At 34.7% G+C, this 16,075-nt stretch overlaps 3 protein-coding genes across 3 annotated transcripts; 1 reads left to right on the top strand and 2 right to left on the bottom strand.

Moving 5' to 3' along the window:
* Positions 1–1,952: 1,952 nt before the first annotated feature.
* On the top strand, positions 1,953–2,925 carry LOC116028631. Its single transcript, XM_031270408.1, has 2 exons — positions 1,953–2,489; positions 2,656–2,925. The coding sequence occupies exons 1-2, from the start codon at positions 2,199–2,201 to the stop codon at positions 2,722–2,724; spliced, it is 360 nt and encodes a 119-aa protein (XP_031126268.1). The 5' UTR covers positions 1,953–2,198; the 3' UTR covers positions 2,725–2,925.
* A 446-nt stretch (positions 2,926–3,371) lies between these two features.
* On the bottom strand, positions 3,372–3,797 carry LOC116012988 (ethylene-responsive transcription factor LEP-like). The gene has a single exon (XM_031252657.1). It carries the CDS (start codon positions 3,795–3,797, stop codon positions 3,372–3,374), a length of 426 nt encoding a protein of 141 aa, XP_031108517.1.
* Positions 3,798–4,787: 990 nt separating this feature from the next.
* Positions 4,788–15,003, bottom strand: LOC116028615 (exocyst complex component SEC6). The gene is made up of 24 exons (XM_031270385.1): positions 14,660–15,003; positions 13,794–13,832; positions 13,473–13,561; positions 13,216–13,306; positions 12,745–12,834; positions 12,562–12,641; positions 12,035–12,127; positions 11,368–11,394; positions 11,072–11,176; positions 10,711–10,885; positions 10,555–10,610; positions 9,764–9,872; positions 9,457–9,597; positions 9,155–9,334; positions 8,627–8,710; positions 8,450–8,536; positions 7,892–7,936; positions 7,348–7,426; positions 6,673–6,742; positions 6,449–6,536; positions 6,246–6,335; positions 5,749–5,865; positions 5,561–5,623; positions 4,788–5,298 (listed from the first exon to the last, which is right to left on the bottom strand). Exons 1-24 carry the CDS (start codon positions 14,786–14,788, stop codon positions 5,164–5,166), a joined length of 2,262 nt encoding a protein of 753 aa, XP_031126245.1. The 5' UTR covers positions 14,789–15,003; the 3' UTR covers positions 4,788–5,163.
* Positions 15,004–16,075: the final 1,072 nt, after the last annotated feature.

Raw genomic sequence — 16,075 nt, 5'->3', positions numbered from 1 at the left:
CCCCCCCCCCCCCCCCCCCCTCCCTCCCCCCACCAAAAAAAAGAGCAAAAGACACCAAAGAATTATGCTTTTAGTTATAGTGGTGAACAAGGAAATTGACAACATTTGAATGCCTTTGGGCCAAAAAGATTAAAAAAAGAAAAGCCATAAAAGCACATATACAGCGGAGTGCTGATACATACAACCCTATTAATTTCTGTATATATTTATTTTATTCAAATTATGGGCAAATTTTATTATTAAAAGTTGAAATCTTGAAGCTCTAGTTGATGGCTGAATACAGGGCGTTTGGTTGGGGATAGGAGTAACAATTTGATTTGGTTTTCTACAATAAATTACAATTTATACGGGGAAAATATGAATTAGAATTCATTGAATTGAGAGAATTGCAATTCCTCCAAGCAAACGCAATAATTTTCACCTCGTTAAGTTTTATTGTAATTGATGAATTAACCAAACACTCCAAATACTCCATTAATGATAATATTGTTGAAAAAATGGGGAGGCTAATCAGTTTTTTATTTTGGTGATAGAATTGGAAATTACTGTTCAGCCATGAGATATGACTGATATGCTAGAAATGATGACAATGTTGTCCTACAAAATATGCCATTGGTTCTAGTGTCAACTCACCCTCTTGGCATCTTCCCTACCCCACTATTTCTACTAATTAATTTTACATTTCTTATTTTACTTAAAAAGCTTTTTAAATATTTGCAATTTCCATCACTTTTGCATTGTTGTTACAATTTTAATACTCCGTAAGTCCGTATTATTATTTTTTTTTTCATAACAATTTGCTCAATTAGACATCATAATAACCATATTGTATACGAACACGAAGAACTGTTCAATTACTTTCATTGTAATTTATCCAAATAATCATTTAAAAAACGATTACAACGATGGATTGCTAAAATTGTTCCAATCACTCTCCAAAGTCCAAACCACTTATTCCAAAATAGCAACTATCTAAGAATGGAGTTGATGAGTTGAACATCTATTTGGGCTCAAAGCCTAATATGAAGCCCAAGTGAAATTGGAGAAGAGACTAGAGAGGCCCTTTCAACTAGACGACATATGGATATGCTAGTGATTGTCCCTTTCAACGCTATCTGCTTAAGGGCGATAAATTATGTGAATCATGGTCCATAGTTGTGTAAATCATGAATGCAATATATATTTGTAATATATTAAAAGTACATTATTTGATAATATATAAAAATTTTATATTTTTAAATAATGTCCTTTTTATTTATGATCCGCACAAATGTAAGGATCATGATACACGAAATAATGATTGGTTTAGTCCTTACCCACATTCTCACTCACAATTCCAACTCTTGTTTTTCTCCATTTTACGATGCATTTTTTTTTGTTAATATTGTCGGTCGAATACTATTATTTTTTTAAAATTCTTATAATAAGTTAATTAGTTGTGTGCACTGGCCCGCATCTGGTGAAATGAGCGTGGATTTTTTTTTATTTTTTTTTTTAAACCCACTCTTGGTACAGGTTGAGAATAGAGGCGGGTGAAAAAAGCATAAGAATGTGTCTAGTGTTGAATGTAGTCGCTTTTAACGTACTTCGAGTCATTGTTATTCTTACTCTTAGACATAGATTCCACACCCTCCGATGTGGGGTGCCACACGATCCCACTAGACCACAAGTGTGGTCTATGGCAGATTTAGAGAACTAAGAGAAGTATAATTTAAGTTTAGTAATTAATTTAAATTTGATTGAATATACCAAAAAATGGTATGAAGAATGGAGACAAGTTTCAAAAATTTGGTAGCAAGACAAGTGTAATAATGAATGAGATGAGGAGGTATCGAATTCAATAAACTAAAGAAACAGAATAAAATCGATAAGGATACAAACACATATATGAAGATAAATAAATAAATAATGTGAGAATCTCAGTGGGGAGGAGAAGAGATGAAGAGTATAGATGAGAGTAGATGTATATGAGATAAGGTGCATTAAATAAAGGCAAGGACAAAAGGCCAAACAGTAAATTGAATACCTCTGACCTCACATGTTTCCTCATACACCAGATACCCTACAACCAACCTCTCATGTTACCAACCAAATTAAACACTCAAACATCACAGCATTTTAGGCACTCTGCAGAAGCTGAAATTTGGAGGATTTGAGTCCCCAAAAAAAAAAAAACAGTAGCTTAGGGAGAGGAGAATATGGAGAAGGCAGGAGAGGAGGGAGAGAGAGTTACAATTACTTCCATTAATGATCCATGCAAGTGGTTGCAGGAGCTTAGTAGGGCTATGCTTAAGTGCCTTGGTTTTGAAATTTGTTCCGATCAACCATCTCCACCTGCACCCGCTGCTTCTTCTTCTTCTTCTCCGAGTTCATTTTCCGGTGAAGATCATCACAAGTGTTCTTTCCAGCAGCTACCCATTATTCCCACAGATAATAAGGATCCACCACCGCCTTCAACAACCGATCCGCTGCAGCTTATTGTTTCACTAGTATGTAATTAATAACTATGTTTTTCTTCATTAATTTTACTTTCGATCTGCATTTCCCTATTCATTATATTTAAGCATGCAACCATGAATTAGCTAGCGCGTAGCTACCTCTAAATTAACTAAATAATTGTTGTTAATTACGATTTATGTGTACGCATATATGCAGAGTAGCAGACCACTGCGGCCAGGATTAGGCAATAGCGGAGATCCTCAGACTAACGACACCTCTTCTTAAACCTAGCTATTCCATAATATACATATGAAGCTTAGCTTCTTCATGGATATCTAACTGCACTTTTTTTTGTTTTTTGTTTTTTTGGGTTTCTCTTATTAGTGTGTATTGTGTTAATTAATGTATGAATATGACTCACGCGCGGTTCTCTATGTATGTATACATAACGGGAACTGGGACAAATATAAATAACTTTTTTTTTTTTTTCCTTTTTCTCGATAAACCTTAATTATGTGGAAATTCGTATTACTATATATATAAATTTCATATTCCGGCCTTTAGTTAGTTTGGTATGTATAGTATAGTCATCAAAATGATTTTAAGAATTCCTATAGTTGAGGAAAAAAAATGCAAAAATAAACTTTACTTTGATTTACTAGAAAGTTAACTGTCTACTAGAATGTGTGTTCAAAAAGTAAATCAGTCTAGGTTGATCATATTTGACATACTCAAACTCAAAAAGTCAATAGATAACTCTTTCAATGAGTCAAAACTACTCTTAATTTTTGAGAAACAATTTCACATTTTATTTGAGTTAAACTTACAAAGCTCGATTCTTATATGAAAAAAAAAAATGTAATTCAAAACCCTTTAGCATCATCTCGCACGAGTTGAGGTGTGAATTAGGATAAGTCTTACATACTACTTTTTTAAACAAGAAGCTTATCCGTGGCATTGGATTGGCGGAAGCTTTGTAGAATAGACGCTATGACAAGAGACTCGTCATCGTCATGGTCATCTACAATCTCGTCGGTGGATGGCTGCGGCGATGGAGGCGGCAGTGGAGGCGAAGTCGAAGGCGAAGGAAAACAAGTGGAATGATCTACCGTGTACACAAAATTAGTCCGAGCGTTTTGAATCCCAGAAAACGCAATAGAGGAAAGATCATAAGCCAATGCAGCTTCCTCGGCAGTGTCAAATGTGCCAAGCCAATGCCTTTCTTTAGTGTATGGATTTCTGATCTCAGCCGCATATCTTCCCCATGGCCTTCTTCTAACTCCCAGATACTTAGTAGAGTGTCTTGAACTTCTCCTTCCATGTTTCCTGATGCCCAATGGATTCATGGAGGTTTCCATCTTCTAGTATTTATTGCCTTGATGATTTCTCGTGGATCGGAGTACGTGTTTAGGCTGTAGTAGTAGTGTACTAATGGATCAATAAATGGGGCATGGGCTAGCTTTATATAGTAGTGAAAATTTTTCAAATCTTATAATTCTGATCCAGACATTATATTATTGTTAATAAAATAGTACTTCTTTGATATCCATAGGTGTGCAATGCATTAATTAATTTGAGAAATGTATTTAAAAATTGTTTGTCAAGTGGTACAGGTGAGAATTGTTTCAGTAATGGTTGTTTGTGTTGAGCTTATTCCTTAATTTCCTCGCAAATGACATAATCAGGGTGGGCATAGTCCGTAAATCCTTGCACTACTTCGTATCTGCATGATTTCTTGTCATTTTGTTAGCCATAAATTCATCCCTCCCCTCCCCACTTTTCAAGACTAACAAATATTAATTTTTAGAAAAATGCTATTTAAACTAAAATCTTTTACTAATTATTTTGTCCAATTATAAGACACACGATAAGCATAACAAGCTTTATATTCATTAGATATCGGATCGCTGCCAACCCTTCGCTTATTGCATTGCTTGCAAACTCTTCCCTTGTCTTCTTGCAATCAATTCTTGCCATCATCTTACATCACGATGAAGAAAATGTTGATAAATCAGTATTCTGTATATTTTTGGGCGTATGGCTCAAGGGCTGTGCATGCGTTTAAGTGTTTGGGGTTCATGCTTTATCATCCTTGGACCATGTGGACTTGCCCCAATTGAAGGTTAATCCTTTTTTCTTTTCCACTTGGAGATTTTCTTTTCCATGTATATTGAGCCGACGTTCTTTTATTGAGCGAACATAGACAATGATGCCAGGCTTGATTGTTGAGTTACTTGTTAAGGTTATAGCAACTCCCATGGCGGCGCTAAAAAATCCTCAAACTTACTGAGAACTTTATCATAGTAAACATAATTCACAAAAATTAAAGCAGACATACCAGCGGAGTATATTCAGGAATCAGTAAACACAATTTGCTGTGCTTCATAAAAATAACAGTAGCTCGATAGGTTTAACGTTAATTAATACCGTAGACACAATTTCAATTGTAGCACACCTGAAATGAAGCTCATAATTCTCTCTCTCCTCTTTTTTTTTTTTTTTTTTTCTCCATCTTCTTCACATTATTAGGGCATGGAATGAAAAATATACAATCACATTAATATTTTCTTCCGATAAGAAATGGGGTTAGACACACTTACATTTTTTACAAAAAATAACAGTAGCCAGCGGTAGGAAATAAGAATATAACACAGCAGCAACGTATCATAGTAACATTCGGAAAAATGGGGAGTATATAGAACCTGATAATTTCAATGATCCAGCTTACGTGAGCTTTCTCCACAAGTTTGAAACTTTTGAATGTGACAAGCTCTTCACCCTGGGGAAAACAAAGCCCGCCTTTGGAGGATTCCCATCAATCAGAGAGTTTACGTATATTTCTTTGCATTCTTGAACAACCTGTTTGGGAAAGATATCCCACATCAAGATCAGGGAGGAAAAAGGAGCTTATCTAGATTGTGAAAAGAGAATAGGTTTTGTCAACTCTAGATAACTAGCCTGAGTTTCAAGCTCTAGTTACCCAGAGGTGGGTCCTAACTTATTGGAGTATTCATACAATTAGATGTATATTACAGTCAAGTACTGCTCCTTCATGGATATTTGAAGTTACGGTTTTCTAAATTGTGTTTTAAGTGTGAGAAACCTTTGTGCAGATGCATACCTCTCTGGCATCTTTTCGTGGTATGCCCTCTCGCAATCCCACAATCTTTTCAACTACCTCCGGCTGCATTTCAAAGAATGACAATTTATTATGGAGAGAAGAAAAAGAATAAAATGATTAGAAGTAAACTTGCTTTCTATTTAATTAGAGAATTTCTCTCTGTGCAAATAGTTGCTTATAACACTTACAGGACAATCTGGTTGATGCTCCAGAATGTTTGTGTAGACGAGGGTGAAAGAATCAGGGCTCTCTGAAGAAGCAAGTTCTCTTAAATCACCGAGTATCCTTAATCTGTTCTCTACTTTCTGCAACAGTAAATTTTTTTAAAAATGTGGTAACAACTCAATCTAGATGGACACACTTCATAACACCTAGATACCATGACAATTGAGATACCTAGATACCAAGATATCCACCCCGTGGTATCAAGTTTGAACACCACAGACGAGTAAGCATAAAACTTTAAGAAAATGTAGCCAACTTCCACTTTCGATATGAGGGGAATATCAAAAGTGGCAAGCCAAGTACATAAATTGCATGGAAATGCAATTAGCAATAATGGACTTTCTAAGAAAAGACAAGGAGGTGATGAGGAAGTCAAAAGTATAACATTTTCGAAAAAGGAAAAAATAATAAATTCAAAGATCAAGTTCACTGGGAATATTCAATTAGTGACTGGGCTTACAGAAACACTGATGTACTCCCTGAAGAAATCCATGAGAACTTCTTCATCTAGCCTCATTCTTTCAATTGTTTCTTCCTTGATATAAGTTTTCTACAACATCAGATATTCAGGAATAATCAGATGATCTGAAGCAATTATGTTATGACAAAATAAAAGCAAAAGCATAGCAAGTAAATTCACTTGTGAACTTCTCTTATATTAACCTGTATAAGCAGATGATCCACATAAACAACTACTGTCTCCTCCAAGCAAGCCTCAACAAAACGCCTAAATGATCTTTCCTCAATGTACCTTAAGCATATTATAAGACAGAAGATGTCAAAAGGGTAACTTTTTTTTTTTTTTAATAAACATTTTTCTATGAATATAATGCATATGTTTCTGGCTCTAGATATCTTGAAGCTATCAATATTGACAAAAAACATACATTTTCACATCAGTGAAATAATCCACAAATGTTGCAACTAGGTACTCTGTAACCTGTCCTTCCAGCCAATCTGAAATCATGAAGAAGAAAAAAAATCAATGCGGAGATCATGTAAGGGCAACCTTAGTGGTTTTTGGGGGTTCTCTGCCATGTTGGATATTTGAAGATTCAAAAAAAATTATTTAAAAAAAAGGGTTAAAAAAAAATTATTTAAAAAATCAATGCGCATAGGTAGTTTTTTTTTTCTTTTCTTTCTCCTCTGACAAAAACCCATATTGGCAGTAAAACCCCATTTTTCTCTCTCCTCCCTTCTCTTTCTTCCATATCATAAAAAAAAAACCATGGAAAACTCTCAATGGGAATGCTCAAAATAAACAACTTTGGTATGAAGCATTAGACATCACATCAGATTATACTACAGTTTCTATCTGAGCCCAGTAGAAGAATCCCCATTTTGGATCCAGTAGGATTCTTTTGGGATGGTAGTCAGCAATTGTAATTGGATTGATTTATTAGAGAAGTTGCATCACAATAAAAATATCTATTGGAGACCCAAACCATTTAACGTCTTGCTATCAAGAATCAATAGGACAACCAAATATAAAACTAAATTTCAAACCATTTTGATATTGACTATAGGAATAAGGAAAACTATGTGAATTAAAATTGATCCACCTCTTTGATACAGTTTAATAAATAATTCCTGCACTCCAGGATCTTCAAAAATGACATTGACAGTTTGATGAACAGCTTCCTGGAATGAGTGAAAACAAGTTTAGTACTCTTTCCATTAAGGACCCCAGGGCAATAAAACAAGAAATAAGCAAGTAATGACACTCTAGAACATTTTTTAAATGCTTCAATACCATATTCCATTAAACTATGAGCAACACATTTTTTGGGTTTTCACTTAAAGACATATGTTTAAATATCTGATAATTGGCCAATCATGAAAAGCCATCCTACAAATCATGCAATGCTAGTGAATAAAGAACCTAGGAAAATTAATGATAAGGCATCTAGAAAAGAAAGTTAAACTTGCTTTTATTGAGAGAGAAAATTGCCACATTCAAATGATGGATATCCAACTCGCAATTTAACTCAAACATGATTTGCATCATTCTTTTCCCTCACATATGATAAGGCAATTAAATACTTTTTTGGGTTTGGGGTGCTTTGTGTGTGTGTTTGGGGGGTCAGTGCTTGGGGCTTCACTTACCTTGGCAACCTCAAGAAAACCTTTGCAGGTATCCTCAAAATTAACCTGTGAAAAAAAAAAAAAAAGAACAGACCAATTAGAACACGATAGAAAAAGAATTGACAACAAAATGTTCCTGTGAATGATTAAATGAGAAATAATTAGATGTATTCCAGTTTCTCTTGTGCTTGTTTGTACCACTCATTGAAACAAGGATTGCCCTCATATCCAACAGTTCAAAAAACATTACTAACCATCTACTGGCCTGATTTGGTAACAATAAGTGGCATGTATTGAAATGTTAATCAATTAAATTGTGTTACTCTATCATGTCACACCTATGACAACAAAATGATATGTTGTGTGCATGTATGTTCTGCTTAGTTCTAAATCGTTCACCCACATGATATGCAAATTTTTACAGACAGAATGCTGGATAAAACCAAGCTGAGAGAACAACATATAGAATGAAGCATGCTAAAGGTCATGAATATTGATGGTGCTGCAGTGCTGCACTTCACACAACAATTTCCATCTTGGTTTGTAACATGTAAGTGAGAAGGAGGAAACTGTAATCACCTGCTCAGCATAATTCTCCGGAAGAGCTTCAATGGTGCTAGAACTTAGCTCCATAGCAAGATCATAACAGCGAAGGTTATTGTTTATCTGTTACAAAATTGTGTCAGCAACATATGCAAAGGAGCATGTTCTGTTTGCAAATCTATTAAACCTAGCATGTATACAAAATTTACAAACCATTGCACATAAAGGCTCCAAACCAATTTCAGATGCAGGTTCTTCTAACCTCTTTCTTTCAGCTCCTTGAAAGTCAATCATTACCTGGTAAAGAAAATAGTAATTCATTTTGGTATATTAAAAAAATTAATTGGTTACAAAAAACTGGTTAATAAAATATGGAAAAACAAGGACTTGTTTGTCCCAATTCCATCACATTAAGTCATGAAAATTCTCAACCCCATCAAGTAGTAATGCATTTATAAGAAAAATATATATCAAAAAGATCAAATCTGGACATGGCACTTCAAGTAAGGTATTTGGAAAAAATACTAATGAAAGTAATTTGTCAAGCATTTATGAGCCTATTATCAGAAATAGATGTACAAGGGAGAACTATTGAATCAAATAAGGAAATCCATCCTCTTCATAGGACTAAAAGAAAACAATGTTCAGTGGAGATATATAATCGAAATTATTAAAGAGTATGTGTTTGAGTTAGTATAACCACAAATATACAAACAAGGAAGTTCTAGGAGTTCAACTTACCTGAATTATTGCCAAAGCAATTCTGTATAGCATGACATCAGTACTATTGTCTCGCACAATTTGCACTTGCTCTCCAAGGATCCTAAAGAGGTCAACAGCAGCAGGTGTATATAGTTTTCCATCATCAGTCTTTTTTGGTGGCTGGATTTTATCTGCCTCAAGAATGTTCAGGTACCATTTCTGTGTAACAGAATAAGATGAATAATCAACACTCAATAGAACTACACAACACAACACAAAATATATTAGTTTGTTAGTAAAAGATATTTGTAGCAGACCACATCAAACAAAACATTGTTCACCTTAGTTGTTGCCTGCATTCTCTCAACATAAGCATTCATGAGGGGATCCATTGAACCACTCTCAGAACAAACTTGAGCCAAAGACTCATCAACTCCAAGTGCAATTAAATTCTCTTGGTATTCCACTACCCAGCCAGTTACCTAATTACATGAACGATATAAATAAATAAACTATGCAATGTTAACCAAAAGAGCAGTACACTATTCATGTTGTGCTCCCCATCTTTTAGAAATCAAGTGTCCTGGTGTTCAACACAGAGCACATGTTTGACCGTGTTCCAAATGTTAATAAATGAATATTCAATACCTTTAAAATCTCTATATTTGTAAGATTATTAGCTTGGTCACTTAGCTTTCTCAGCCACTGAATAAACCTCTCAGTATAAAGGTTTACCATAAGCTGGAAAATTTCATATCTGAAACATGAAAGAAATGAATAATAAACATTAGAAATATGCATTTGGACTTCACCCAAAAAAAGAAAAAAGAAAAAGAAAAGAAAGATATTCATTAAAAAAATAAAGACATTAGTATATCTTCCAATTCTTAAAGGTTTTATGCCACATGAAAGTTCATGTAAAGGTTGTGGATAGCAGCTCTAAAACAGCTTCATGTAAACATAATCTTAGATGGCATGTCCAAATGTAGATTTAAGATGGCACAATTTGCGCCATACCGATCCAATTCAAGCCACCCCAAGCCCTTATTCCTAATGCCTATCAAGTAATACACATAATATTGCCCATTTAGCCTACTTGTTAACCTGTGTTGATGCTCACTCTTATTAGCTGAAGTATCTTTTTTAAGGTATAATACATACACAACAATATAGCATTATGCAATCATTTATCAATACATGAAGAAAGAAAAACTTAAATTCAATTTTGGATTCCATTACTGAAAAATAAATAGAAGATATGCCCCATCTTGCAAAGTGAAGTCCCATTGTGCATGAGATCAACAGAAAATAATGCAGGAAATTTTAATGTCATAAGATGTGACAACTTTAGATTTTGCTAACAGAAGGGGGGCGGGCTTATAAGGTTTGCAAAAGCTGTTATCAGCAAGGAAACTATAACAGAAGTGTAGATGGCAAACCTCGGAGGAAAGCAAGGAGCCACATAATCGTATATATCTCCAAGTTCTTCCCCCATCTGAATTAATAAAACCTCAATGTTATTAAATTCATTATTATAAGACTATCAATACTAATATTGAATCAGCAATGACAAGTATTTCAATGATATGATTTACCACTTTTGCCTCAGCTATAGCTGCTTTTAGGTCTTCCTCTCTTAGAAGCTGATCAAAGCGTGCTTCAACAGACTTTCTTATATGTTCATAGCATTTATCCTTGTATCCTTTCCCCTGAATCTTCAATTTTTGCTGTATAATGTTTTTGGTAGAAGCTGTTCCATTTACAGCTTTCCTGCATGCCAGCAAAATAACTAGAACTTAGAATGACTTTACATGCAATACACTTCTGAAGTGCAAGGCACAACTGAATTGAAGATAACAATAAATTAAACAAGAAAACTAAAAATGTAACTAATGACTTAAGCATCAAGACCTTGGGAGAGAGCTAATATGAAATCAATCAACAAAATGCACATACTTGGCATTTCTTCGTGGCGTTATTGGTGTCATTGCTCCACCACCTTCAGCCTCAGCTGCTTCTTCAGCAAGTTGTTGGTCTAGGATTTCTTGCATCTCAACAACCCTAGAAAAATAAAGGGTGTAGAAAGTCCAGAATAATGCCTAAAGTTTTCTTCTTACCAAATAAATAGCACTGGAAAGCATACAAAAATGCAACATGTTTCATTTTAACACGCCAGTCATTAAGAATAAACATCATTTGCATTTGATGCAGCCATTTTGCAAGGTTAGTGCATGTTGTAGAGTAAAATATACCTTATAGCACGAACCAGAGTCTGAGGGCTGCAAAAGACAAACAATACCAGAGAAATCATGAGAGATATTAACAAGAATGGGAAAGAAGTGTACTGCAGCACTGGCAGTTGAAAATTTGACACTTGAAATCTATTAAAAAAATATGGATGGAAAGCTAAACTTTTTCTATAAATATTAAGAAACATAAGGTGAATCATATTGAACATGGTATAAAGTTTAATTATAGAAGCAAGTAGCAGAAAATCTTGTAGGAGCGAAAATATGCAGAATCTAATTTTACAGTCCACAGCATATGCATGCAAGTCTCAGTTCCCCTTCATGCTACTCTCGCTTCAAACTAGGTCTTTCAGTAACCAGGTTCAACCTATTAGTCATTTAGTCTTGGGCTGGTAAGTTCAGGCCAACTTTGGCTGGCACATCTTGGAACAAAGTAATCAAACAAGTTTTAGAGATCTTACATGCTTCTTGGCTTGGCTTAAAAGCCTGCCTGTTTTTCCAACTGAACTAAATCTTAATGCTAATATTGTTGGGTACTTGGGTTGGCTATTTGCTGATCTTTTTAGATAGACCAAAAACGCTTTGTTTTATTCTCTCTATATGAAATTTTGAAACCACTTTGTTCAGCAGATCCATACAAGTTACAGGCAGATAAAATTATCAAGTATACCTCTCCTTAGCAAGTTTGAAGAAGTTGGAAACATGGCCCCATAGTGTGTTTTCAAAAGTTTCCCATGTGCGATCTACATCTTCAAAATACTCTCTGAGAATAATATACATAAAATTTCAGAAGAAAATACTTCGGAAAACAGTAATGAGAAAATTCAAAATATGCAGCACTGGTTCCCATCTGATTCAAAATATGAAGGAAGCATGTGTATTTTTATAGCAAGTGAAAGATATCAAAGACGACACAAGAGGATGAATGGATGATAGCTGCAGGAACTTGAAAGGTTACCGTTTGAATGAACATTATAAATAGTATGACTCTTAACTATTTTTCTATATATAGTGATTAGGCTTGGTGCAATTTCAGCTCAAAAACCAGGCAGGGAAACCAAATTTAGTCACATCATTCTGCCTAGCTCTTGAAGTGAACCAAAATGGTTCCAGTTTTGTTCAGGATCTGATCCTATAAATCCAAAACTTTCATATCTCAAATGAGCATGTTAAAATTAGAGCTGCAAAGAATCTGACCTTAGTCTGCCAACCTCTTCCTCATGAGATGATGCAGCAGCTAGTGCAAACCTCCGTTTTCCATCAAGAGCTGTTAATCTCTATCAGAATTTTAAAATAATAAAAGAAAGACACACGATCACCATAAAAGTTGGGAGAATTGATGCCAATGCCCAGGAAAATAATATTTTATAAGATGCTTACCTCATAGGTGCTAATGAGTTCTTTGTCATCACCAAGGGACTCCTGTGCTTCAGCAGCCTCAACAGAAATTGACATCATTCCCTCCACATCCTGTAAGAAAGAAATACATTTAAAAAAATGCCAATCAAGGCCAAAGACCTTGTAGTCCAGTGGCATAAGCCTGAGATTCAATCTAATTACTAATTAGTCTCATGTTCAATCTCCATTGTCCTCAAGCACCAAAACAAATTTAAAACTTTAGGAATTTGCATTTTAAGTGAAAAAGATAAAGTGGATGTGGCACAGGATAATTTAGAGCCATTTTGATCTTACAGAGCCACTTGCATTTTTTCTTCTGCAACCAACAGTCTAAACTCAGTTTCTATGCTAATACACCATAGACTTCTTTGAACTTATTTTATGTGTTTAATAAGTTACATCATAGCTTAAGTGAATAGTGTGTGAACAAGAAAATGAAAATTGAAAGTTCACCTTCAGGGTAGTGTTCAGGTTATTCCTTGCATTACTAAGAAGCTTTATCTGATCGTGATTGTCTATTAATGTTTGGCATTCTTGACATAACCTGTAAGAGAAAAGAGAAAATGGGGAGGGGGGACTCAGACTCAAGGTTGAAATGGATGAGATACTGAAAGTGATTTTTTTTTAAAATAAAAATTAAAAACAATAACATTTCAAAAAGAAACAGCACTGCTTCTATAAGCTTGTGTCACAGAGAATCATATTTATACTTTTCAATTGAAAGGAAGTTCTCTCGAAGTTGGCTGATAGTCTTCTGAGATAAGGAAAGTGATTCAAGACCAGCTTGTGCTTGTTCAACCTGAGAAGAAAAAACTTGTGCAGGCATCACAATATGTAAAGTATGTAACCAGTAGATAGTTCTTTAGAAAGATATTAAACATGCCAAACGTATAACAAAATGGAGCTCCAGTTAATCAAATACAGAATGCTGAAGGAAAAAAAGAAAAAAGAAATCACAATAATATTCTACATAAAGGAATATACAACAAATTTTCTAATCACTTAATATGCAAAGGGAAGTATGTGTGTACCTGTTCGGCTACCATTGTACTAAGTTGCGCATCATTTGCCTGGTAAAATAGAATAAATAGCAGAATCAGACGCTGCACAAGTTATCTTACTGTATGTCCAATTCGGTTATAGACAATAACTTAATGGTTGTGGTCATGGAACTCAGTATAAAGTAAACTAGGTGATACTGTTCTAATGAGAGTGTGTAATTACTAATTATTCAAATCAGTACTATCAATTTATGGTAAAAATCCTTTAGTGGCATATTCAATAGGAGCCATTACCAATACATATAGACACTCCACATTAATTTATTTGTTTATTCTTCACAGTGTAAATTCTGATTGCTTGCTTAATAAGTTGATAATCAAGCAAATCTACAAAGATTTTAACAGGACTGCAGTTGCTACTAAAATGCAAACATCATGTTTTCTAAATACTTTAATGCAAATGTCAGGGTGGGAAACTATGCAAAATTTGACTGCTAATACTTGAAATGTAGAGGCAGCTGTCTACAGAGTCAAGGGAGAGGAGATAAATGCCATGCTAAGTTCCTACTACTTATTCTTGCCTTCCACATTTGCACATTTAAGATTCTTTTGATTGCACTTAAAAAATGAAAAAGAGTCTATTACTAAAATTTAAGCAAATCTTGTAACTGTACAATCAATTTGCACATTAAAAGGTATTCTTTATAACCACATTTTAGTAGCTGAAACCTTTTAACTTTCAGAAACCATTAGCACAAACTAAAAGTATACATGTCGAATAGTCAAACTTCACAACCTAAGCAGTTCTATTAGCAGTTAGCTTTCATCATAACCATGGAATTACAATCAGATAACCATACACAAAGAAGCCAAATTCAGTTCAGTGTTGTTGTAACCTGCTGGCGAGCAATGTAATCGGCTTTGATCGAAGCGATCGACTGCAAGAGCTCCGGCAGCGGCAGGAGCTTAGCGACCTCACGGACCGCGGCCTCCTTGGCCTCCACGCCAAGATCTTCCGCCATCATCTTCTACTTACATACACAGTAGGTGCGAGCTACGAAAAGGCAGCAGATTCTGTAGCTGAAGATTTTCGAAAACTTCAATGCTAAATTTACAGTTAAAGCGTTTGAAGAACGGTTATTTTCCTGAACCGGCGATTCAGACACTACCAGCGAGCAATTCGCTGCTCGATCTCAGTCCACCGAGATGAAGCAAGGACACGGAAAACTTGTTGAAATGTCTCCCGTTTTCTATTCGGGTTTGTCAATGGGCCTCAAAGGGGTCGGTTTGCTGTACGATCCCGAGCCCATAATTTATAGTAATGAAAATTGGAGGCCCAACTATAGCCAGCTCAAGGAATTAAACTTGAAGACTGTTGACAAACATGTTGGGCCTGTAACGGAAATCGGATCCCCGAACACGATTGATATGGACTCTTAAAAATCCATTGATATGGATGTTCTTATAGATTACGACTGAGACAATTACATGTGTCCTCTGTGCTCATGCTTATTATCAGCACATAATTTGTTAGGCATAATTAATTCTGATGTTATTTTTATTTTTTTTGAGTACTACTGACTCTGTTACAGTGTAGTATCTATTCATAGCTACTTTCTCAACCTACTGAAACACAAAGAGTCAACAGTTGCCTTTACTGAGACTCGAACTCACTCCCATCATTCCGATGTTATCTTAGTTCTTGGATTTTTTTTAAAGGAGTTCTTGGATATATTATTAGATGTATATAACCAAGCTTCCAGCTTAACTTCCCATCTCGTCTTGTCTTAGATGTTGCTTTGTTAATAGCTTGACTGAGTTTTATGCTTGGTTTGTTAAGCTAAATGTGAAATCCAATGATAATTTTTCAAGCATTATATTAATGAATATTTAATTCAAACCAAATAAATATTACAATTAGTGACAAATATTCAAACTTTGTGATACAATACGCAAACTCAGGTCGGTAAGAAAATAAACAGTTACAAAGTTAGGTTACAACAATATTACTTTAATAAAAACAAACCAATTAACGATAAATCATGTCTTTGTTTATATGTTGATGGATACATCAATTGACGTTGTTATTAGAACTGAATTTCTATAAACAATATTTCTTCTAACATGGCACGATGGCCATTTTTTTAGACTCAAATAGGCCTATAATTAATAATCTACGGATGAAATAGTAAAACCATGCAATTTAAAAAATTTAAAAAGTTTCAATTAAATATTGAAGAGTAACTTCCTGTAAGTCCGTCTTATTGATTTTTATTCGTGAGATAAATTAGATCAATATAGAAATGTAGCCA

This window comes from Ipomoea triloba, chromosome 1, assembly GCF_003576645.1.
Source record: "Ipomoea triloba cultivar NCNSP0323 chromosome 1, ASM357664v1".
In the NCBI taxonomy this organism is placed as follows: domain Eukaryota; kingdom Viridiplantae; phylum Streptophyta; class Magnoliopsida; order Solanales; family Convolvulaceae; genus Ipomoea; species Ipomoea triloba.
This window is presented reverse-complemented; position numbering and strand designations above follow the sequence as displayed.